General features: G+C 41.2%; 3 protein-coding genes and 3 long non-coding RNA genes across 15 annotated transcripts; 3 read left to right on the plus strand and 3 right to left on the minus strand.

Moving 5' to 3' along the window:
* The first annotated feature begins 107 nt into the window (after positions 1 to 107).
* On the plus strand, positions 108 to 2278 carry Prx2 (Peroxiredoxin 2). Of its 5 annotated transcripts, none has more exons than NM_001298274.1 (2): positions 108 to 314; positions 1406 to 2278. In NM_001298274.1, the coding sequence occupies exon 2, from the start codon at positions 1406 to 1408 to the stop codon at positions 1988 to 1990; it is 585 nt and encodes a 194-aa protein (NP_001285203.1). In that variant the 5' UTR covers positions 108 to 314; the 3' UTR covers positions 1991 to 2278. The 5 variants fall into 5 exon arrangements, with proteins under 5 accessions (NP_001285203.1, NP_727689.1, NP_477510.1 ...); NM_167359.2 differs by having other exon boundaries at positions 108 to 248; NM_058162.3 differs by lacking the exon at positions 108 to 314 and adding an exon at positions 683 to 819.
* Positions 2279 to 2657: 379 nt separating this feature from the next.
* lncRNA:CR32636 (long non-coding RNA:CR32636) lies at positions 2658 to 4141 on the plus strand. The gene has a single exon (NR_133522.1). It is a non-coding gene; the product is annotated as a long non-coding RNA:CR32636 (long non-coding RNA).
* Positions 4142 to 5920: 1779 nt separating this feature from the next.
* On the minus strand, positions 5921 to 7989 carry RpS15Aa (Ribosomal protein S15Aa). 5 transcript variants are annotated; one of them, NM_167362.3, is made up of 3 exons: positions 7895 to 7989; positions 7789 to 7823; positions 6057 to 6663 (listed from the first exon to the last, which is right to left on the minus strand). In NM_167362.3, exon 3 carries the CDS (start codon positions 6659 to 6661, stop codon positions 6269 to 6271), a length of 393 nt encoding a protein of 130 aa, NP_727692.1. In that variant the 5' UTR covers positions 6662 to 6663; positions 7789 to 7823; positions 7895 to 7989; the 3' UTR covers positions 6057 to 6268. The 5 variants fall into 5 exon arrangements, with proteins under 5 accessions (NP_524709.1, NP_727692.1, NP_001162738.1 ...); NM_001169267.2 differs by having other exon boundaries at positions 7891 to 7922; NM_167360.3 differs by having other exon boundaries at positions 7887 to 7922.
* A 612-nt stretch (positions 7990 to 8601) lies between these two features.
* Positions 8602 to 11293, plus strand: CG15747 (uncharacterized protein). Of its 2 annotated transcripts, NM_001298276.1 has the most exons (3): positions 8602 to 8669; positions 8736 to 10711; positions 10802 to 11293. In NM_001298276.1, the coding sequence occupies exons 1-2, from the start codon at positions 8659 to 8661 to the stop codon at positions 9886 to 9888; spliced, it is 1164 nt and encodes a 387-aa protein (NP_001285205.1). In that variant the 5' UTR covers positions 8602 to 8658; the 3' UTR covers positions 9889 to 10711; positions 10802 to 11293. The 2 variants fall into 2 exon arrangements, with proteins under 2 accessions (NP_001285205.1, NP_727694.1); NM_167364.2 differs by having other exon boundaries at positions 8736 to 11293.
* A 3871-nt stretch (positions 11294 to 15164) lies between these two features.
* Positions 15165 to 15555, minus strand: lncRNA:CR45708 (long non-coding RNA:CR45708). Its single transcript, NR_123894.1, has one exon. It is a non-coding gene; the product is annotated as a long non-coding RNA:CR45708 (long non-coding RNA).
* Positions 15556 to 15869: 314 nt separating this feature from the next.
* Positions 15870 to 16386, minus strand: lncRNA:CR45709 (long non-coding RNA:CR45709). Its single transcript, NR_123895.1, has one exon. It is a non-coding gene; the product is annotated as a long non-coding RNA:CR45709 (long non-coding RNA).
* Between the last annotated feature and the right edge of the window lie 9113 nt (positions 16387 to 25499).

Here is a 25499-nt window from a genome sequence, read left to right on the forward strand (position 1 = left end):
TTAAGCACTTGCTAAAAAATATCGATGAGCAGCGTTAATCGGCGCTGCCTATCGCAAGCGGTATCCGTGTTGCGGCAGCCCTGGTCGACCAGCATTCGCTTAATTTCAATCCATTCGCGAATTTCAACTCGTGCCGAAAGGTTTGTTTGTGCGAAAGCTGAAGCTGCGAGAGAACGAACAAGAGGAAGCCCACGCGGAAGTCAAGCAATTACCGAGAATTACTAAGAGAAAAAATATAACTGTTTAAAGTGAGTGTTCCTTGGGCGATGAACAGGTCGCTCATTCTGGGCAAAGTCGGCGAGAAATTGCGGAGCGTAAGATTAGAAATTAGCATCGCTGTTGTTGCTGTTGTTGTTCTTTTTCGATGAGCAAAAGATAATGATGTTCATGTTCGGTCGGCAGATTCGAGATTATTTCACAACTTTTTGCACCGAGAGCATAGTTTTTTTCTTCACATTTCGTTCTTTTTTTTCCACTTTATTGGCACGTCCGTCGCACACACTTACACACACACGTACACGCGAAGAGCCGGCGAAAAAAAGGGCACAAAAATGAAATCAAAACTAGAGGAAAATATTTGCCAATTCAGAAATAAGTTTGTGATTTGTAATTAATTCGCATCCATTACATGAAATACGCGAACGTGCCGACAGTTCAATAAATTCAATCGCATAAATGGGAGCAGTCGAAAAATTTGGCTAATTTATTATTCCGGGTTTCTTCCATTTCGCTTCGCTCGGCGGCCATTTTGTAGAGTTCAGCTTTTCTACTCTCCTCTTTGATCTTTCCAGTTTGTGGCGAAATATCTGGAAGTCAAGGGTAATTGCCCTTAATCGTTAGTAATTGCCGCCATTAGAACTCCGATTTATAGAGACTTTTAGTATGGAATTAGCATCAAGTTAACTACTTTACAATTGAAAACCAATTGGAAGTTACATAGGCAAGATTAAAGGTTATAAAATAGTAAGTTTACTACAAAATAGGTATATTGCATATGAGAAATTTCAAGAATTTCGTAAATATTTCCAATTTTCATTCTAAGGGCCTAGCATAATATTGATTTCCCATCATAATACTTTAACAGTATCTATTCATATTAATTTCCATGATTTCACTAGCCTCTATAAATGCAATTTTTTTAAACAACGGTTATCTTGTAATAATCCGAGGTTAGAGTGATGAAATTTTTGTTTTTTGTGGGGCCCAAAAAATCTTGATAGATAAGATAAGATGCGTATCGGTCGAAAGAGGAAGTATCAGTCACAGCGAGATTTCAAGGGGACCATATGAGGGATTTACAATTGAAGTTCTCAAAAGAAGGCGACTAAGTTCAGAGCACTTTGTTGTTAATTATTCGCTAGTTTGAAGAAACATGTCTCTAATTCGCCATCCATTCATTGAACAGATGCCCCAGCTACAGAAGCCCGCTCCCGCATTCGCCGGCACCGCCGTCGTCAACGGTGTTTTCAAGGACATCAAGTTGAGCGACTACAAGGGCAAATACCTGGTGCTTTTCTTCTACCCGCTGGACTTCACCTTCGTGTGCCCCACCGAGATCATTGCGTTCTCGGAGAGCGCCGCCGAGTTCCGCAAGATCAATTGCGAGGTGATCGGTTGCTCCACGGACAGCCAGTTCACCCACTTGGCCTGGATCAACACGCCAAGGAAGCAGGGTGGTCTGGGCAGCATGGACATTCCACTGCTGGCTGACAAGTCGATGAAGGTGGCCCGCGACTATGGAGTGCTCGATGAGGAGACTGGCATCCCCTTCCGCGGCCTGTTCATCATCGATGACAAGCAGAACTTGCGCCAGATCACCGTCAACGATCTGCCCGTAGGTCGCAGTGTGGAGGAGACCCTGCGTCTCGTCCAGGCCTTCCAGTACACCGACAAGTACGGCGAGGTCTGCCCCGCCAACTGGAAGCCCGGCCAGAAGACCATGGTGGCCGATCCCACCAAGTCCAAGGAGTACTTCGAGACCACCTCCTAAAGAGGCTATCTGTTCGCTGAACGGGGCCGCTCCTGGCGAGTGGGAGTGGATTCGAATCGCAAACCCCCCGTTCAACTAAAACCAATACATATACTACATTATATATCCTACACATTAACCCTAGAGCGTAGAAGAAGAAGAAACTGTGAGGCATCTTTCCCTGCAACAGCGCCACCCAAAAATAAGATGATAAACACCTGCAGACGCTAAGCGGAAAGTGATTATTTTTTACGTATATTTTGTGTGCTTTTTTTTTTTTGTAATTCACCACAATAAACGATTGTACGGAGCACGTGGGTCTTTATCAGGGGGTGGCGGGCGGACTTTCGCCTCAAACCTCTGGTCTTATCATCCGGGGAAACATTTCCACAAAAGAAAAAAAAATGGAAAGAAATAGCAGCGGGCGACTTATCACCGTCTGCGACTGGCAATTGCGAAATTGCAAATAGACTGAATCAGAATGCCAGGAATGCTTCGCTGAAAGAAATGACGAGTGACTTGTGCACAGTATACAAATCTACATGTGATGTCTAATTAAACCCGGTTAATAATCTGTTAACATGTACTTGTAGTTACCTATTAGTTGTTCCACATATTCTGTAACTTTGTTACTTTGATGTGGCATTTTATTGCAGTGCAGACAACAGCTGTTGGATTGGTGACACAGTAACCGAGTGCACAATTCCCGTTTTGCCACCATCACCACCCATCCATTTCAATGTTAAGCGCAAGCGAGAGTCCTCTAGTCGACGTGGATGTCTCGCATATTAAACGGGTCTTGACTCTACCGGTATACCCAGATATATATGTATATAAATATATACGATCTGCCTGATTTGAACCCCCTTTTGTGATCGCAGCGTTTCAACTATTACGTGTAGTTCGCGTCGCATCCAACGAGGTGTCTTCGGCGTATCGGATCGAATCTCTTTCACCAGAACCAGTTCCTCCGGGTTATATACATACATACATTTGTACATTTTATCTGGCTATCTACATATGTACATGTGGCCCAGCAGCTGCGAGGCAGTTTATTTACTGCCCGTGGAACCTACTGGAAACAGAACCCTTTCTCAAAGTCAAGTGGTGCGATCTGATCGCTGCTGCGCACGTTACGTCGTTAGTTTTTTTTTGTTTGCCATTTTGTTTACTGAATCGGCCGGGCATAACCGACTTGGATGGCTCATAGCGACCACATTGGGCTCGCGCCATTATCATTATCAGTCTGCTAATTGCGCCCGTTGCCAACGGATACGATTACTCCAGTTCACACACAATGGTGGCCTAGCCATACATAATTGGTCCCTTACAATGGGACCTTACTGTTCGCACTTCTTGGTAACGCGCACAAAGAAAATTTCCAATTTCCAAAAAGAAAGGGCTTTAAAAAAAATGCATCAGGTACAACATGGCGTATGCGCAATATGTTGTTATGTTATTTCATTCAGGGATTCATTCTGATCCCTCTTATTAAGTGGCCTTCTTATGGCAAAAGTTGCAGAAAGAGCAATCCATCTTCGTGATGCCAGAAAGTGAGCACTTAAAGTTCGTTTCTACCTGAGCTCGCTTGCCAAGCTGTACAGAAAAACGCTCTATTCATATTGTTCATCAGTCGCAACAACAGCTGCAAAAAGAGATTGCTTCTGCTGAATCATGGCGGCCAAAGGCAGACCAAAGCGGCACAAAAGCTAGACAGCTACGTTTCTACAATAAATCCCAAGTCGGAGCCAGATTTCTATGCCGGTGACGGTTGACTCTCTATTGAGGGCGTTGCAAATGTCATTGTCGGTGACTTTCGATGGCTGTGATTCGAATTCACATAGCCATTTCCAATTCCCGGGTCCAGATCGATGATTATTGGTTGGCTGAAAAACGCACTTGCCATAATGAAAACCCAGCCGAGTTGCTGTTGCAATGGAAAATGGGTGGGAAATGCCTGTGATATTCACGATTGGCCAATTGTCGGCAGTTCGATGTATCCGGAAAACAAGTACATGCATATACAGCTGCGGGAGAAACAATAGCGATAACTACAGTTCAATTAAAAAAAAAAATAATTAATTGCTCTCTGCTTAACAATTAACTTACCATTATGATTGTCAAAAGTGCTTGGAAGCAAAATAAAAATATTTCAGGTTGAAGGTCAAATATATTCAAATATTCGTTCTTCTGATTTCCCGGCAAAAATTATCCGTTTTTTGGCGAAAAAATTCGTAAAAAATTGTTCAAATATGGAATGTCATACCTCGTTAAACTCGTAATTAAATTCCTAATCGAACTGTATTCAAAAAGGAAAATTCTAATTTTTCGCCATTTTTTGCAAATTTTGATGATGTTACCTCTTACAAAAAATGCAAAAATTTGGCCAAAAATTAATTTTACAAAGTCCGTTAAAAAGTAATATTTATAGTTAGTATAGGTAATTAGGAGTAAAAAAAAGTAATTCTTTTAGCTGTCAGTCAATTTTTAGCCAAGTTATTGAAAAAAACCCAATCTTAGATATCGCATTTTTAAAAAAATTGAATCTTCCTCATTTTTTGCAAATTTTCACAAAGGCGAAATGTACAAAAAAAAGTGATAATTATTGTTCGCTAGCGTTTTCAGCAACAGAAAACAGTTGGTCATTTGGTTTTATGCTGAATATTTTCTAAGTTTAAAGAAAAAAGGCGAAAAAAAACTTAAAACATGTTCAGTTTGTTTAGAAAACCTTAATCTCTTATTTATTTAAAAAGTGGACACTATTTTTGTGATAACAACAATGAGTGCTATGCTATAAAGTGCTGTCTGTGGCGTAATTTGATTATTTTATAGACTGATAAGTGGTAATCGGGAGGCTTTTTCCGTGGTTTTAGTTATATCAGTTGGAATGGGTCGTGCGGAATGCCATGTTCGAAATATGGGCAAACACCGCCATATTGGGCTAAGCCCGACCTTTCAATTACCTTTGCGATAAGGAAATGTGTTGAGGGGCGTGTTGGCCACAATGGTGGCCCAGTTGTAGTTGTAGTTGGGGTCTCCCACAAATATGAAGTACATAGATAACGCTGCGTGGGCTGCTCATCAATTATATTTGTTCTAAGCCGCACGCAACGGCGATATCGATCGGTAGTCGATATAAAATGTAATTGTACTTAATAATGCCAATTGTCTCTAGACAGGAGACTCATTTGGGTCAGGATACTGATCGGATAATTGAATTTCCAAGTGCCATCAATTCGAATCTAACAGTCAGTCAATTTCAAATGAGCCACAAAGTATGCAATGGATTTTTAATGAATATATAGTGCTGGATACGATTCGAAAATTAGTTGAGCTGCGTTTGTGACGAGTTTTGCAGCACTGAACTCGAGGGCTGCAATTTGCCCGCAAAAACTTTAAGTGTTGATAACAAGTAATGCCTAAAAACGAATATCACAAACCCAACACCCGTTCATAAAAAACCTAGTACTCCCTAGGGATAACTTGAGATAACATCAAATTTGACTCATCGAGTGAATACACTTTATCATAATTAAAACAAATTTTTACTCAAAAATTGCAGCAGTTATCTACAGCATAAATTCGGAACTTGTGCTGGAAAACAGTTGAAAACCTGAAGAAGCATGTAAATGTACGTTTTACATGTACATTTTGTTCTATAGAAACTACAACAAATTCTAACAAGCATTATTTGCTTCATAAACAATTTTTGACAGTAATTGAGGTTTTCTTGGTGAAGAAGTTCTAACAAATAATAAGAAACCTAGGTGGGAATACCAAAACTATGATGGTCTAATCATTTTTGGCTTTAAGGTGTCAAGAGTGGGAACAATTGGCCCTTACTTTCATTATGGAAAGCACGTAACCGTGTTTTAAGCACCTCAAAAGAAACCGCATGGCGCGTTCTTAACATCCTAATTGTCTTGATTTCAGCCATAAAATTGACAATATCCAGCTATAAGTAACTCCGGTCGAGGTTATATTATACACAAATTGGGTTTTATGTTAACAGATCGTTTTACTGTCGCTATTGATTTATCACTGTACCGCTTAACATAGTATATGGATCGTAGACAAAATCGTTATTAAAATTATTATGTATCAATCATTTTATTTCGCGTAACTTTGTGAACATTCATCGTCGTTTGTTTTCTGAATGAACGTAGCAGCGTTTTCGCCCCTTGTTTCCTGTGCACAAAGTACATAGTTGGTTGCATGGTCGGTGAAATAAAACGTCAATCTACATATCAAACTCCTTAGCAGCACATACAGACTCTCTACGATGCGAACTTGGTTTCTCTAGAAGAAGAAGCCGAGAATTTTGCCTCCCAAATGTTTTCTCCTAGCCTCCTCGTGGTCCATGATGCCGCCAGAGGTGGTGAGCACAACGTAACCAAACTGACGCGAGGGCAACAGATTGTTGGTCCATTTCTCGATGTCGTTGATGGGCACATCGAAGCGGGGCGAGATGACGCCGCACTTGTTTAGCCTACCGGTCAGGTTGACAACGATCTTGCCGGAACGATGATCGTCGACGATCTCGAATTCGCCGATATAGCCATGCTTCATCATCACGGTCAGGAACTTGATGATCACCTTGGAGCAGGGACGCAGCAGCACCTGCCGCTTGCCACGCTTCTCGGCGTTGTTTATGCACTTCAAGGCATCGGCCAATACGTTCATACGCACCATGGCTGCAAAATGTTCGGGAACACAATTAGTCAAGAGGCAATAATCACAGAAAAAAAAAGATGATGTCTTGGGCTTTAATCGAAAGTGCAGACTTTGCCACCCCCATTGCTCTATAAAATCAGTCTACAAAACCAAGCAAAACGTGCTCAGAGCCTACTAAAAAAAAGTATCTCACTAAATTGCATATAACTACTATATAAGTAGTACTATGAGGTTGGCTAACAAAGCTTAAGCCCTATTAAATGAAAAACTAACTTGAAAAGTACGTAAAACTATGTGTACTACAAGAACAGATCAATTGACCACCTAAACAAAACATATCAACTTATGGAGCCTATACAAGTGTGGCATATGACTTATTGGAAAAAGGTTTCCCTAACACATATGAACCATTATGAGCATAATAAAGTATTCAATAAAAGTGGCTACTATTATAATACTCTAGATTTCTGGAGGGCAGGAGGCGTGGCGCCTTTTCGGAAATTCACGCGGACAGACGACGAATCGTTTTTTAATATTGATTATGATTTTTAACAGTTTTTTACTTCACTTTTTAAATCAGCGAGGAACGGAACATTGAATAAAAAAAGAAGCAGAAACAGCAAGTAAAACACGTGCAAAATAGCAAAGAAAAAAAAATGATACTGTCTGTGTTTCTGCGGCTGTGTGTGTGTGCGTACAAGTGGCTGTAAACAACAACTATTTCGGGTAAGTTTACCAACTAAACTGCGTAAAAATTTGTTTAATTTAGCCGGTTTTCGGTCGTGCATTCGATTCAACTGAATGCCCAACTTTTTGCCACAATTTAAAGCCGCTCACACCCACCCACACATGCACAACAACACTGTGCCACACACTTTGGCCAATTTTTCACTTCATATTCGTTTGCACATTAAAAAAATTATAACCAAAAAAATACATATATATAGCGCATGTAGCGAGGCATTTCATGCATTGTTTACACGGTAAACTGATCAGTTTTGGCACATTGGCCCACAGTAAAAAAAAATGGGTAATAAAAAAAACGGAGTTGGGTGGATTTGCACATGTTTCGGCCGGCGATCGCCGCCAATCTAATCTGGCTGAATTTTCGCGCTTAAAACGGGTCCAATGGAAGCGGCATTTACCTGGATTTGTTTGCAAAAACTGTTTTACACGACCGCTGCAAATAGAGGAAATAAAAGAGAGTTAAATACAATTTTGTTGAACAAAACTCGGAGTACACGTACTCACGCAAACGTGAAAAAGGGAAAAGAAAGGGAAACGGAAGGAAAAAGACGCAGAACAGTGTGGCCGCGTTTGTCGAATGTGTCTACGCTCAACGTGCCTATCGATAGTTAGCCGGACGCAGGCCGCGGTTGCTGGCTTGACTAAAATCGCTTCCAATTATTTGGAGCCCAACTGCCACTATGCATGTGAATAGACTTGAACGGCTTCAGAAGTAATCTTTGATATTTCTCTGATCCCCCCGAGCATCATGATCCCGTCTATATTTTTCTGCGTAGCCAGACTAAGGACCGATGTTTCCATTGGCGTAAAAAAATAAATAAAAAAAAAACAGCAGGCCTTAAGTGATAATTAAACGCTTTATTAACATAACAATTTATTTATATTTAAATTTATTTTAATTTGTTTCAATATTTCGCCATATTTGTATGTGTATTTTACGTCTCTAGAGTTGCACTAACATGATTTCAAGGGGTAAGAGCCTTGGTTTGGCAATAAAACAGAAAATAAAGTAATGATTGGTCCATTGAAACACAATTAAATACAAGTTGATTAAAGCACAAGTTTTAAAGTAGTTTCACATTGAAATAACGAATTTTGTGATACTATCCGTGTTTCAAACTATTATCTTAATACTATCGAATGGTCCTCCTATCGATATACAACGGTTCTTTTAGCCGGTAAAGCGTTGCTGTCAGCAGTTTTGCACCATTGAGGGATTTTTGTGGTCGCTTCAGACGGTCATACTAATTATTCATAAATAAACAAGAATGGCAAAACAGTAAGTAATTTGTTAAAAATAAACAATTTGAGCAGTTTTTTAAGGACCCGTTTCAACACCGTGCAGATATGGCCTTATTTTACCCGGCCAACAGAAGAAAGTACCTCTAAAACGAGTCGAAAGGCCCTCCATCTTCGACGAGAACAGCGACTCCGAGACCGATGATGACCCAGCTGCTCCTCAATTTCAGCCAAGAACCGGCGGCGTATCCATGGGTCCTAGTCTAATGGAACGCCGCGTGGCCCGCCGGCAGCAGGAGAAGGCCCTGGCCGAGGATCCAACCATATTCCAGTACGACGAGCTGTACGATGACATGGACAGCAAACGCGAGGAGGCCAAGCAGACGAAGAGCCAGGAGCCGCGGAAACCAAAGTACATTGGCCGGCTGATGGAGCATGCCGAGCGCAGAAAGCTGGAGAAGGAGCTGCGCATCGAACGGCAGGTGCAGAAGGATCGCGAAGCCGAGGGCGAGATGTATAAGGACAAGGACACCTACGTGACTGCCGCCTACCGCAAGAAGCTCGAGTCCATACGCCAGATGCAGGAGCAGGAGCAGCGTGATGAGTACCTCGAGGCCATTGGCGATGTGACCAAGCAAAAGGATCTGGACGGCTTCTATCGCCATCTATACGAACAAAAGTTGGGCGGTCCCGCCCAGCAGGATGTCGTCAAGCCAAAGACGGCGCCCACCACCGACGAGGTGGCATACAAACCCATTAAGGCAGAGGCTGTCAAGCATCGAAGCTATCGGCGACGTCGCCCCTCCGAGGATGAAGAGGAGCAGACTAAGAGCAAATCAGACGCAGCCTCGGACGCCACGAAGTCAACGGATCAAACGGAAAGCATACCAGCGCAGGCACATTTGACCAACAACATAGATGCCGATTCTGATTTTAGCATAGACGACTCCAGCGATGAAGAAGACGAGAAGGAGAATGAGAAGGAAAAGAATAAGCTGTCCCAGATCAAAAAGGAGGATAAGGACAAGGCTCCGGAAAGTTCAGAGCCCGTTAAACCCAAAGAACCCGAGGCCTCGCAACAATCCCCCACCAAAAAGGATGATTCCAATGCCGAAGTGAACGAAAAGGATCTACCCGTGCCGAGAGTCACCAAACCGCCTGTGGATCGCACACTCTTCTGGCGCAAGAGGACCGTGGGCGAGGTCCTAGCGGCAGCCTTGGCTCGCTACGAGGAACGCAAGCGAGCGCGCCTCCAGTAAAATGCATCCAATTAAAGTTCGAGTTGAGGGAAAAACAAACCAGTGATTTCTGTATTGTCTGCTTATTATGCTAATTTCAATTTGTCCCATGCTCATAAATAATTTATGTGCACGCCAACGCTCTTAGCAGACCCTTTTCGGTGCAAATATTTTGCATAAGTTGCAACAGACTCCCCAGCCAGCCCGTTTGCACTTTTCATCTAAAACAGAGAACAACAGCAAAAAAAAAATGGGTAAGAAGTACAAGGCATGACGGATGGAACCGCAGGAAAAGTTGGGTGGGAAAAACCACTGGAGGATGAGGAAGTGCCTGAAGGAGCAGAACGCGAAGATATTCCATTTATTTTGTATGACGACGACACGACGACAAGTAGGAGAGCCAAAAAATAACTAGGACTAGCTCAGAGGAACGAAGCTATGTATACCCTTAAAGGTTAAACAATTTTAGGCTAATAGACTGTTATTTTTTCTTTTTAAAATCAATGTTAAAGAATTTACACCAGAAATCATTGGGCTGGGTGCCCAATTCGAATTATGATAAAGGTAGACACACAGCATATTTGGGCTATAATGACATATTGATCCAAACATATGTATTGTACATACATACCTTGCTAAATCCAACACAATGTAAATAAGACGATGGTAGGCAAAAAATTCATCCCTATTGATTTTATAGTGTCCCGAACAAATCCGCGTTGAGGCAGACAGCTTATGCAGAAATGACTTTTTAGGTTTAGGTTCACAAATATCTCGTTCACTGAGCCGGAAACTCCTAATCCAAGTTCTAATACCCACTGCAAGGGTATAAGGTATAAAAACGGTAAGGCAACGTAGAAACTTGCCAAACGCCCAAATAACAAAGAGCCAACTTGGCGTTAGTTTATTTTTTTTTCTTTTTCTTTTTCTTTAGCCATCCCTTTTTTTGTTTTTGCAACATTGTTGTTGCTTCATTTTGCCGCAAATGCTGGGAAATCCTTTTGGAAAATAGGTGTGCCCGCCGCCATAAAAGCGAAAACCAATGGACCAGGAGGGTGGAGCGAAGCGGAGGCATCGCGAAAGGAGAACGGAAAGCAGCGAAAGCGCGGCGAGCACGGCTGACATGGTTAGGATCAGTGATGGACAGTGTCTAGGCGGTTGCTCCCAGGTACTTTGGACCAGTGTTTACGACCTTCTTTGGCACTGAAGCATACCATTATATACCATCCCAGACTTTATACAAAGCATACAGTAATATGTGCTAAAATCACATGCTAAACCTTTAATTCCAACGTACTTATGTATCATTGAAAACGCGAATTCTTTAGTACTTTAGTACAAAGTGTAGAATGTCTTAACCTTCATCTGTTGCAGTTGGTTATAATGTGTCTGTAAACTAAATAAAATGCAAACGAAATCGTATAGCAAATGATGAATATATTAGTATTATTTAATATAAGTAGTATTTGTTAATATTATCTATAAAAGTAACTATTCTCTAGCATTATATATATATGGTTTATAAGAGATTGTAAATGAAACTTTCTGATATACCACCATATCTTCCATCTGTGTACCTTGTACCTTGTACCTTGGATTAAGGAAGGAACTGCGGTACCATCACCATCACCACCACCATCATCATCACTTTCGGCTTACCCACGTGAATTTTTCTTGTTGTTTTTCGCCCCTACCTTGTACTTTTCCCATCATTGAAGTTAGATTCCGGCTCCGGGGTCCGGCTCATTGCAGTGATGGCAAACCGCAGTTTTGCTCCGGTTCTTCATTTCTACATTCCGTCATCATCCCATCCCATTCCATTTCTCGGAATGCCGAATACCCGTGGACAGACGCCACTGGATGCCCCGTGTATGCCCGTATCCCCGTATCCTCGGGATATCTACACCCCCCCCCCCCTACCCCTCCGCACCGAAAATGTAACACCCCCGGAAACCGCCAGCATCCTACAGCATCAGCATCAGCATCAGCATCTGCATCTGCATCTGCATCTGCAGCCCGGACGGAATGTCAAGACGGATATGCCTCGCTTTTGATGTTGCCAACGTGCCTTCGCTCCACTTCGTCATCTTCCGTATCCATGTCCCCATCCTCATCCACAACCTTCTAGTCGTAGTTGTCCTCGTCGTTGCCGTCGTCGTCGTCAGCGAAATTAATACTGAAATCCATTTTCCATTTGGCAGTCAGCGGGCCCCTCTCACCATCCGTTTGCCTCTCTGTCGCGCCCGCTGGCGGGCCGCATGTGTTTGTCTCGCTCTTACCTGTTCGATTGTGTCATCAATCTCACATGTCCTTTGCTCCTTTGCTCGTTTCTTTTTTTTTTTTTTTTGCTCCTTTCTGGCGTTTTTGTTTATTGATGTGCACTGCTGCAATTGAGATTTGTGCCACATTTTAGGCAAATTAATTCGATACGAACTGGAATGGAACTTTTTTTTTTTTCCGATTGTCGTCGCAGATCGAAGAAGGGTGCGGCCTATATTGTTCATATATATGTATATATAGCTATCCCCCTCGGATTCACGTACCGTCGATCGAATCGAGTCGAATCGAATCGAATCGAATCGAAACGGTCGTTAGCTTAACGTTTCTAATTGAGTGCTCTCGATTTGAGTGCAAAAACACAGTGCATCTGCAAGTGCGTTGCCTTGCCTGCCTTAACCCTTTTGAGGTCTCGAGGGTTTTGAACAGGACGCCAAGGTTGCCATTGGCATCGGATCGAAATTCAAATATAGACAGAGACTTTCAATTCAAAGGCGTTGGATGGTGAGAATGAAAGCCATGAGAAAAAGTTTGAAGGTAAAACTTATGCAAGCATACATGGCGTATGAGCGATATTCGACTTTAATGTGCTGAACATCGTTACAATCGAATTAATATGTTCACGATAGCCATGTTGATTAATTATTAGTGACGAAAGCAATATTATTGTCAAAAATTTAAATAACACACAATAATTGGTTCGGTTTACTTCTCTATTAAATGTACTTTTTATGGGTGCTGTACAATATTATTCTTTTATATCCGCATTCATATATATTTATTATAATCCTTGACATCTGCATAACTCGTTTTCGACACTTTGTGAAATAATCTTACATCTTACTTAAAACCATTTGCAAATAGGAAGCTGCTGTCTCAAGTGGCGACTTCTTGTTTCGTTACCTTTGGCCGTAAAAAAATTTAAGTATTTCAGTTTGTTTGTGCCGAAGTTTCTAGTGGCCTCCATCTCCAACTCCATCTCCATTTCCAGCTCAATCGCAATCTCAATCTGTGTCTCTCTCTATTTTCGCCCAAGACTCTTGAGATCAATAAAAGTTGTTATCTTTTTTATGCGGAAAAGTGGCTGCAGAACTATGAGCGCAGTGGTTATAAAAAGTTAAGCTATCCAAAAAGTTTTTAGGTGATTTGCTGAAGGGCTGCCGGTGCTGTTTGTGGGTTAACCCGTCGGCAAAATCAGCAGCACCAGCATCATCATCAACAACATCAACAACAACAACAACAACAGGTAGTGGAACAACAGAGATTATGTAACACTAATTCCATTAACCCCCTTTTGTGCGGCTAACGCCCCCTTTTAACCCGCTTTTTGTATGCCTCTCTCGTTGCCTAATCAATTTACGATCATAATTACTTGGCTTTTGGTCTCGGTTTTGGGCTTGGCTTTGGCTTTGGCATTTTCCTTTGGCCCTTGCCAAAAAGCCAGCGATTCAATCTGGGCCTCCTGCAGACCAGCCAGGCCAGGCCATTGCAATGCATTGCCGCCATTGCAGCCATGGCCGTGCGGCCAGAGAAGCCAAACCCATTAATCCACCATGCCAGCCATACATCCCCACACGACCACGACCGAATCCCAAAATTTCGAACCAAATTCTGCTGCACAAGTGGTCCGGCGAGCAGAGGAGCAGAGCTGGCCAATAGGCGCAAGTAAAGGCTTCAAGATTGTGATCATTCACGTGTGAATTCAATTATCAACATTTTCAATGCCTTTTCGACCAGGACTTGGACTCTGATGAGGATGCGAATGCGGATGGGGATGAGAAGGCCGAAACGGTGAGGACCATGGACCACGAACGACCCGGAGTGCGGTGACCACAACCCTGGTGACCTGGCCGTTACTCTTGTCCACGAAACATTTGTCCAGGGGCGTGACCAAAGGGGGGGGGGGGGGAATCAGCAGGGTCATTGTGCCGGAAAGAGAGCCATAAGAGAGCCCATGCGGTCATGTGCCTCGAGCCCAAAATACCTAGTAATTCTGTTTGAAAAACAAACTAAAATTAAACTAAAATATAATAATTTTAACACTCTATGAGGATATTGGAAAATTTATTTCTTGAATGCTGTGTTTGGGAAACTTAAATATGTCAATTGTAGTTTGGCCCCTAACTGTTTCGTTTTTTATTAATGAGCCTAATGTATTTTTTAGTTACGTATACGTAATATGTGTTATAATCATACATTAACTTGCTTAAAATCACTTGGTGGCTTTAAAAAAGCTTTAAGACTTGAGGCGTGCCTACTTTTTTAACATCACCGAACACACAGAACACAGAGACCGAGTGACATCGTGTTGAAATCACTCATACGCCACGTACGCCGGCTAAAATCTAGCCTACGCCAAATGCTCTCAGGTAAAATGTGTGGCCAAAGACAACACTAATTAAGGATAATCAGCTTTTAAGCCATGTGTACGCATTAATTAAATGCAAACATGTTGGGTAAAAGGAAACAAGGAAACAAAAAGAAAAAAAAAGATGTTTCATTGGACATTATGTTCTTTTGGCTTGTACAATTTCGTGTTTAAAATCGAGCAGACTGTCTATTTTTCTCAAATGCAGTACATTTTCTTTTTTTGAGCTGAAAATGGGGAAAAAATTAAGGTGAAGCTGCACCTGCAGACTTTTTTTTTTCGAGACGATCTCGAATGAAAACTAAAGTTTATAGCTGCGGATTGAAAATAAAAACTAAATGTATTGCCTATAAAATGGGGGAAAAAAAACGTTCATAAAATGTATGGCATATAAATGTATAAGTATATATATATATATATATATATATGGGGATATGGATATGGCGATATCGCATTGCACATTTTATGCGGCCAGCCGATGGGGCAAAAAAAAAAAAAAAGAAACCGAAAATGTTCATTGCGGCAGATTACGTAACGGGGCGTTTTGCTGTTTTTGACCGTCGTCTCGTCTCTCCTTTTTTGTATATGTTTCAGTCACGTTTTGGTATAATTCTCCAAATATGTATATACATTTCGCTGGCTTATATTAAATCGATATTTCATCCTACTTCCTGGTCGGTCGGTCGCCCCTCAAAACTCCACCACGTTTCTGTGTGTGAGTGCTGGTGATTTATATTGTTTGGCCACATGTGTGTGTTTCACTATGGCCATCTGTATTGGTGTCGCATTGGTGTGTGTGTGGTCGAGTGTGCCGGTGTGTGTGTGTGTGTGTGAGTGGCTGATTGTGTGAGTGTGGCAAAGTACAAGCCGCCGTGGCAAGACGCGCGAGGCGCATCCAAAAATTTCGTTTGCTGCAAGGGACAGAGTGTGTAATGAAAAATGTGTGGGGTATGACAGGAAAACGAGCGATGCAGAGGGACAATTGCCATGGTGTGGGCATGTGGGGGATATCTGGGGATGTGAGGAGGTGCAGAAGCAGCAGCAGCAGATGGAGCACGAGGTGGAGGTCCTACCGCCTGGATAAGAGGGAAGCGGATGTGGGGCCTCGTAGGCTGGATGCCAACCGCGCTCATGACAAACAAAACGCATCACACACACTTACACACACCGCAAGAAATATGTAATAATCGGATGTTTAATAATTAATAAAAATAAGGGAAAAATGATCAACTGGTAAACAGTTTGGATTTGGATTTAAAAGAGTTATTCAAAAATATGATCAAAATGGTGATCATTTTGATGCACATTAAATGATATTTATAGCACAGTCTCTTTTAAATATGTATATATATATTTTAATTTTTATTAATTTTTATTTCAGACATGTGCCACGTAATTTGCCGCAGTGTACTAATGCCTGCATTTATGTGCTCTGTCTGTGTGAGTCTCGTGTCTGTGTGTGCTGGCCCGTAAGTGTGTGTCCGTGTGTCTCGCTTAGCGTGTCTGTGTGACTTAGCGTGTGTGTGTGTGTGTGAGTGAGTGTATCCTGCAGCTGAGTATCTGTGTGCATGAGGAGCCCTGTCAGCCTGTACTTGTATCTTTGCCACTGCATCTTCGCATGTCCCGTTAGTCGCCTGGGTCACCGGGTAGATTCGCTACTGGATTTTCTCGTCCTGCTCGTTGGCTCCTTTTGCATCCTCTTCCCCTTCCCCTTCCCCTTCCTCATCCATTTGGCCCAACATTTTTTTATTCACCATTCCCTTTCCCATCCTCATCCTGGTCGGCATTTAACCGTCTCTTGTTCTCGGCCATTTCTCTTGGCTATTTGTGCAAGTCATTCACAAATACACATAAATATCACTCATACGTCACGTACGCCAGGTCAATGTTGTACAGCCAATTAAAAACCATGTTTTTACCACACATTGTTTTTATTTATACAACATTTTTGCGAGCAAAAACTATTTGATTTTGGTTAAGGCCGAAATAGCTAAATATATATGTACATACATACATACATACATATGTGCATTGTACACGCCACTAATGGGATACAAGCCAAATAAACTGAAGATTTCTAGTTTTCCTCCTTCTCACATTCACTTTGTGCTAAAAAAAAAACAAAAAAAAAACAAAAAAAGAAAAATAAATAAAAAGAATACGCGTACGTTGAAGAAAACTAGTCCCCAAGCACAAAAACTTTAGAGTAAACTTCATGTGCCTGCCCTTTGGTGTAAAAATTATGTACACGAGTGAAATGCAAATTTTAGATAAGAGTCGTTTTCTATTTGCATATTTTGCAAATTGCTTTTAAAGGTTTTCCATTCGCTTTAATTAAGTTGAACACATATATATTAGCCATAAATGAAATGTGTGTGAACTCGCCATATGCTTCCATTTTAAAGTTGTGGTTTTTATTATTAACTTTTTCCCTTGCCCACTTGCAATATTTAACAAAAAAAAAAAAAAAAAAAAAAAAATGGCAAAAGATATCTGCTTATGGGCAAATATCTTGTAATCTGTGCCATTTCTTGCCCGTCTACTTATCGGATTTCCTTTCTTCGTCGGTTTTGCGCCGTCTGTTCTCAACGATTCTCAAGTGCCCATCTTGTTTTTCACAGTCAGTCCCCGTTTTTTTTCCCCCCGCCCCCTGATATTGGCCACACCCTTTTCTGCGGCTTTAATTAGGCTTGAGCTTTAAAACTTCAGTTGGTTGGCATGGCAAAAATGTCTAAAAGTTGAGTTTTTAACTCTATTCGCATGTTTATAACTACGAAGAATTGGTAGAATTGCATTGAATCTCTAGCCAATCTCAAAAAACGTGAATTAAGTTATAAAGGTGCTCAAAAGTATGCAACAATATCTTGGTTTTCTTTATTTACAAAAGTATAAAGGTGCTCAAAAGTATGCAACAATATCTTGTTTTCTTCATTTACAATAGTAAAAAGGTGCTTAAAAGTATGCAACAATATCCTGTTTTTCTTCATTTACAACAGTTTGACTGATCAGTTTTTAAGAATCTTATATGCAACATGTAGACATTCTACAAATATTTGATAGAAAAACTTCGAAATGCAGCATTTTCCACATGCAATTATATACTACAATACATAGTTGAGATGTCGGTGCACCTTAAGCCCGGATTTAGTATATTGTTTGAGCGACTGTCCTTAAATCTTTGAAGGTTCTTGTTCTGCCACTTATCGGCTTTCGTCTCTTTGCTATTTTCCATTCCACTTCCGAGGTTTTCCACAGCGCTTTCTCGGCTTATATTTGCTCCATTTAAGCGCTTTCTTCAAATCTATTTTTAATCTCTTCGCAGAGTGCACTCCAAGTCGTTGTTTGTATTGTATTATTTGTGCGGGTATGGGTGACTGGCGCACGTGTGTGTGTGTGAGTGAGTGTGTGAGTGAGTGCGGGCTCGTTAGTTGTATTGGTGTGCCAGCGTGTGTGTGTGTGTGTGTGCTTAGTGGCGAGCTAGTGTGGGTGCATGCGGGCTCGAGTGTGCGTGTGAGTGTATGTCTGTGGTTGTGAGCTTGGTTTAGTTTGCGTGGGCCGCCTTTTGTGGGTGTGGCCCAGCTAATAAGCAGGAAATTAAAATGTTATATGCATTGCCATGGCTGCCGGTGCTGGTTTTCCTCATTTCACTTCAGCGACCCCGCACGTTTCCCCCGCTTTTCACCGCTTTTCCCGCTTTGCCCCACCCCCATCCTCTCATCAGACCAGCCTTCTCTCGATTCTTCCCGTGTCCGTGTCCATCTCCTCGGGCATTGTCAACTGGGTTCCCCTTTCCTTTTCTTTTTTTTTTTTTACCTCATACCCATGTGCTACATTTATATGTGTGCCATATATACGGGCCAGCTTGCCTAAACTGAACTTTTCTAACTCAAAACCGATAATATCGAAAAAATACTGGGGTTTTTTCAAAATCAGCAACATTTTGATTCGCATAAAAGTGGTGATTATTTTATGAATATAAAATTATATAAGTAAGCAAGCATCTCCAGCTTTTGAGTGTGAAGCTGTGCGCACTTAGGGAGCTCCCACTGCATTCACACACATATAGTTCACATATATATAGTGTGCGGTTTCGGTGGCGCGCCTTGAAGTATGCATTATTTTTACGTGTCAGTGCGCATTTTTGGCATAATTGAAGCACAAACAGCGACAGAAGCGGAGCTCCAGCCTCAGTTTCAGCCTCAGTTTCAGTTCAGTTCAGCTTCTGCCAGTATGGCAAGGTCGTTTTGGGCCAAGCCCAGGCATACAACCCCCCCCCCCCCTTTATTCCTTAACCAAAACCCATCGCCCCCTCAACACTCCGCTGTCACCTCCACGCCTTTTGGCCCAAAAGTTAACATTGCGTGCATGCAGCTCGACTGGACTTGGATTAAGTTTTTCACTTTTTCGCCCGCTCCACGTTCTCGTTGTTTTTTGCGCACCGAAAGAGTAAAGGATATAAAGGATATGGGAATATAGACAGCCAAAAACTTTTGTGTCACGCCTTTTTCCACAGCCCGCATCTTTTCAAGACACTGTCAAAAAAAAAAAAATCTAGAAGCAAATATAAAAGAATAGAACTGTAATATGGAATGGGTTTTCCAAAAATGTTGCCATCAAATCGAATCGATGGCGCTCACTCGCGCGTACAAATATAAAAATGCTTTTTCCAGCTGCGTCCCGCCAACGAAATCGCAATAAATAAACAATGGGCAAATGTAATGCCAAAAGCAGCTGAAAGGTTCGAAATTAATTGTCAATAAAAGTGCACTGCATTCGCTGCTGTTTGCCAAGAGGTGTTAAATACTTCAAAAAATATACACGAACGGTTCGTTGCCAGCTTGTTTGCTGGCTGTTTTTTTTTTATTTTTATTATTTTCATTTGTATTTCGTATTTTGTATTTTTACTTTTATATTTATTTTGTATTTGCCAGCAACATGTTTGCATGTTCTTTTCAAACAAAGGGGAAAAACATAAACATGCAAAATGCTACTGCTGCTGCTTTATTCAAATCGATTGATTGGTATTAAGCGTAATGAAAATGGAAAAGTAAACCCTCTTGGCTTCTTCTATACACTTTCGTTAATTAAACTATTTTCATCGTGCCATTTTACTACATTGAGCTTTCCCACACTTTGCCACTGCAATCCATTGAGTATTCACGTCGGTCATAAAATTTCAAAAGGAAAATCAAACTTTGTTGTCGCTGCATTTTCGTTGAGAGATTTGCGCCACCATTGATAAAAAATAAAAATATATTTTTATATAAATATAATAATAAGCTGTACGATTAAGAAAGTTGGCATTGCAACTGGGGAATTAGGAATAAATAAATTTATAAATTAAACCTTCTAAACTCTGGAATTATCAAATAATATTTCTAAGCATGCTTATTCTTCATTCGATTTTCTTTATGTGAGAAGAAAGTAGTATTTTATAGATCCATTAATATTTCTTTCGTTTGTTTTAAACTTTGGAATATTTCATCTTTATGTTACGTTTGTTTTTCTCTGTGTAGCGACCACACCCAAACCGCTTCTTCTTTAAGCAGTTTTTAAATGAGATTCTGTTTTATGTTCACAGATCCTATAGTCGAATTCCCAGCAATGAACCCCTTAAACCACCCACCCCCTCGGAAAACCCCTTTCGCATTTAACGACTTGTGCGGTTTTTCGGGGCGTTGGGCGTTGGGTGGTGGCACTTTCAATGGGGGCGTGGCCGTTGCGCCGGTCGAGGCTCTTATGTAAAAACCTAATTAAAAGTGCTTTATTATGCAATTAAAGCAGATAATGTCACATTGCAGTGCGGTTTAGGGTCGCACAAATTTGCGGACGGGTGTGGGGGAGGTCCGGTGAATTTATATTATATGTTTTTTTTTTTTGTTTTTGTTTTTTTGGCCTGCCTGTGAAGGCGTTACGCATTTGCAGTTGATTTTTCCGGAAGCCTGCGAGTCAATGGTTGTGGGGTAACGAGAACAATGCACTCGTTTTTGGGCCCAGGCCCCTGGAATTTCCACCCCCAACCACCCACTTTTCATATTTTCCAACTAATCCCCCAAACCCCTAACCCACCTCGCTGGGAAAACTCTGTCCCTCATTGTTGACAATTGTTTTGCATAAATTCCTTTTTTGTTTTTTTCGTCTTTTTTTGGCCAGCAAAATGTAAAATCCTCACTTGTTTGTCCATTGGCAAGGGAAACTGTCTCCCTCTCCCTTCCACTCTATCTCTCTCGCTCTGTCTGCATTTTCCTCCATTTTCCTAATATTTTTGTGGGTGGGTTGGTGGGGGGTGTGTGTGGGGCTTGGTATGCTTTTCCTGCTCCCTTGTCTTTGCTTTGTCCTGATTTATGTGCCTGCTGCATTTCTGTCGCCTGGTCGGTCCTTCTTCACTTCAGAGTATCAGTATTTTCTAGTTTTTTTTTTTTTTTTTGGCCAGCCACATTTTCTAAGCACTAAACACTGAGTAGTGAGCCAAAAACTTTGCACAAACACACACACACATGCATTCGCATTGAAAGCATAAAATATGCTAATTTATTGCTGTTGATTTTAATAACTTTTGCCCAGCCCACATATAAGTATGCAACGCCTTTGGCTCCACTCATCGATGGATTTTCGGGGCGTTGGCCCAGTGGAGGGTTAAAGCCATTGCCCCTCGACACTTACATAAGTCATTCCGGGGCTTTAGTGTAATAAATTCAGCTGCTCTTACTGTCAGTCCATTTCATTTCATTTCATTTCATTTCATTTGGCTTCATTTTTCGTTGGGCCCATTAAAGATGCAGCATGTACAGCCGCCTTACTTTGAGTTTGGGTATCAAGTTGTGTCGTACGTATATGTCGCATTTGGCCTCCTATTTTTCTACCAAAACACCACCCCCTCTCCACCCCACCCCCCTCGTTTATTATGCGGTGGCAGCAAAAGTTTTTGGCCGGAATATTGGCTTACATGAGAAGATAAACAGAAGAGCTCTCGACTATGAGAGCATAAAAGTTGGTTAACTAATGAAGGGACTAACATATATATTGTAGTACTTATGTACGCTACATGTCGCAGCAAATAGGAAAATAGGAAAATAGAAAATGTGGAATGTGAAATGTGAAATGTTGGCAATGACAGTGCAACAAATGGAACACGCCCCATTTGCAAATAAAACTGTCATCGCTGTCGTGTGTGTGTTAATTTTTTTTTATTTATTTCTTCTTTTTTTTATTTTTTATTAGCAAACAACAAACGCTAATGATTAGCAGCTCTAATTGAAAGCAAAAAAAAAAGAGAAAATGTGGGCGGAGGCACTTGAATGTGTCATGATTAAATAACTTTCATAAATGGCATTTGTCAATTTCGTCGTATCAATAATGCCGCATTGTTGCATTGCTAATGAAATAGCTGGAAATTCTGCTGATTAGCTCACTTAATTGCCAAAACGTTTGATAAACACATACATAAATGTAACGAGTTCATTAAAAATTAATAATTGTATTTAATTATACAAATTGCTGTAGCCACAAGTCATTATTAAATCAAATATTTATTGAAGTGCTGCCCAGAAAGAACGCACACAAAAAAAAAAACGAATATTAAATTAGTTTGTTGGTCAAATGTTTTAGACTTATTATTAACATAATTAGGATATGTGTTCAAACACAATAAATGTTACGAAACACATAATTCCCATATGCAATTTTATGCTTTCTTGGTGGCAAGTGAATTATTCATTTGCATTATAAAATATTTTATATCGCAAAATAGCCGACGCATAAGTAAGCACTATAAATTACAGTAAAGACTTAATGACTTCATAAATTAAACTTTGTTTTTTTTTGTTTTTTTTTGGTTTTGTTTTGAATCATGATGACATTTAATGGCAGTCACAATGGAACAAAATCCATGTCGAGTGCTTCTCCCACGGGCCCCGTTAAAAGTCAGCATCAAATTAAAGTTACATTTAGTGCAAGACGATGACTTTGGAGTGTAGTTTATGTCATTTGTCTGTCAACTTGTTGTTTACATTTTAAGGCCCATTTTGCGCTGCTCCAGCTGAGCTTAATGTTGCAGTTAAATCCGGGCAAAAAGCAGAAAGTGTATGGCACTTGTTATTTATGCTGACACATCCATGTTGGCTGTAGAGCAACTGGAGGACCCTCTCCACGACAATTCCCACCACAATACTTGCCTCGGCTGTGTACAATTTTATATCAGAAAGGAGATTTTTATGAAATGTGTAGCTAGTAGCTAGCTAGGTGGGCTTCAGCTTCAACTACAGCTTCACAGCCCACCAATTGTTTATATTCCCTACTTTATGCCCTACCTATATATATATATATATATGGTTACATGGATATATAGCTGACAACTGCTGGTACCTGACACTTTCAAGTTAACCGAAGAGCTTGGGACAACAGTCCTAAGTACATATAATTATTTTGCGCCTCTCTTCCTGTCGACGCTTGAGTTTCCGGAAATTCGACCCATTCGGCGAATCAATATTTGGCCAGCACATTTTCGACAATAAAAATTAAATGCTAAGCACAATTTTTGACTTGCGAAATGTGCCAACAAATATTTTAGTCGAACAAGGCTGTTTAGAAAATAATACCCAAAACTAATGCCAAAAGCACTTGGGCGAAAGCAAAGGTTGTGCGATTAGAAACTCTTTGGGCAAATGCTGTTTAAAGAGTAACGAAAATTTAATATATATATTAAGTATTTGTGGCCTTGAAGTGTGCAAGTATGATTGAATAAACTGTTGCATACTTTTAAGCACTTTTCTTTTCAAATGAATTCACTATACAAAAACCATCTGCCGAATGCCAAAAGTTCGTGCAACTTAATGCCCAGTTAATGAAAACAACATTTATCGGAAAGTAAATAAAGACCACGGGATACTCGTGTGACAAATCAACTTTGTTACCCGTAAATTGCCATCTGGCTGAATATGAAATCTCAGTTCCGGCAAAAACGCCACCTACTTTTTTGTCATCTTTATTTTCCTTTTTTGCCCCTCGTCGGCCAGCCCAAACATATAAAATCCCAGTTCCCAGTTCTCAGTTCCGGCCGAATAAATCTCATGGCTAAAACCCCCTTTGAACAATCATCGCATCTCCGCTGGGGTCACACCCAAAGTCACAAAAGTCACGCCAACGTCAGCAGTGATCAGTTTGAAAGGGAGCAGGGAGCAGGGGATGCAGGGGAGCAGGGGGGCATGGGGGCAGGGGGCGTCGAATCAGAATGAAAATGAAAATGGTTTGGAAAGCCAGCTGGGGGTGCCACTGGTTGGTTGCCTAGCTGGCTAGCTGACTGGCTGGCAGGCTGGCTGGCTGGGAACAAAAAAAAAAAAAACAAAAAAAAAATGAACAGTTGGCCATAGAAACGCAGTTGGCCCTTCGTCATGAAAAGGCGACCACAATCGTGGGGCCATCTGGCTGACATCGACGTCTACATCGATGGCCATCGAGGACACATGTCCGTCGCTGGAATCTCAACCGACGACGACGACAAATGGTCTCCGGACCGGAGTCGCAATGCGAATCCGGCCACGGGACTCTACAATGCCCACTTCCTTGCCACCTTTCCGGCGCACTTTTTCCGATTTCTTTCATTTCATTTTTTTTTTGCTCGTTTATTTTTGTATTTTTGTTTTTTAATGTGCAAAACCCAACCCACGCACCTTTCCCCTTACGGTTTATTTTTTTTCGGCCTTTGTTGACAAATCATTCTATGCGTGCGTGTGTGTGTGTGTGTGTGGGTGTGTAGTTGGTGGGCTGAGAGAGTGGGGCGTGGCTGGGGCCAGCCGCAGTCAGTCAGATGGCAGGTGGACCCATTGTCCATTGTCCAACGGGCAACTGGTATATCATTCATTCAGCTGGGCAACGGATATGCCGATGCTGAGGCAGCGTCATCTGGCACTTGGAAATGCACCTGGTCCACCAGGACCATCAACCATACCCACTACCACAGCCCCGCCCACCAGGTGCGCCGTATTGCCCCACGTTTTGATCCGCTCAAACTAGTTTGGTTACATGTGTACCTACACTGGGCGCAAAAAGGGGTAAATAACTATTTCTAAATGAGTAATACTTATTTATTAAGCATTACAAAAAAAATTCATTTTGTGTAACATATATATTTCATAGGAATAACTATTGAAATAGAATTTGTTAGTTGGAAATTGTTCATTAATTATAAAGAAATAATGTTAATAATGTTCTAAAGTAATATAACTAATACTAAAGTTCTTTAAGTTGTGTTTCCAATAAAATAGTTAATAAAATAGTGGAAATATGCCTTGGCATTTATGGCATCACTCATACGCAGTGTGGCCCATCTGAGTTATCAACTCAAAAAAAAAAAAGTTGTACTGATCTGTGCAAAAGAAGCAGATGGAGTGCATTGAACTGCTTAAATATTTGCGGAAATACCAATTAAAAATATATTAAGCTGTCTCTGTGGCAAATCCGAATTAAGACCAGATTAACCCGCATTCGGTGAACATTTTTTTGCCGCCTGCATGTGTGTGCGCCTGGCAATGAAAGACACAAAGAGTCACTGCATCAATGGGCGAGTTTGAAGGCACGATGACTAGATTACGCTTATAATGAAGGCCTCGGGCGTGGGGTGGATGGGGGTGCACCCTTAACCCCTAACCCTTATCCCCTGGCATCCCCCTCTCTGCACAACCAGCGAAAGGTAAGCCGCGCGGTGCAAAAGGGTGCGCAAAAACGAGCAGTGAGCTGCAAAAAAAATATGATATATATATATATGTATATATATGCCACATATAGTGGGGATATAGTGGGAATAGGATGGAATGGCATGGGCATGCAGTGGGGAAGGTGATGGGGTTTGCAAAAAAAAAAAATAATAATAATAAAAAAAGGAATTATCATGAATGGAAACTAATCCCGCCTATGCCCTGAAAGCTTATCACAGAGCCGGCTTTCTCGGAGTCTTTAAAAAAATATAGCTATACATATAGGGCTCATCTGT

The sequence above is a fragment of the Drosophila melanogaster genome, chromosome X (assembly GCF_000001215.4).
Source record: "Drosophila melanogaster chromosome X".
Lineage (NCBI taxonomy): Eukaryota > Metazoa > Arthropoda > Insecta > Diptera > Drosophilidae > Drosophila > Drosophila melanogaster.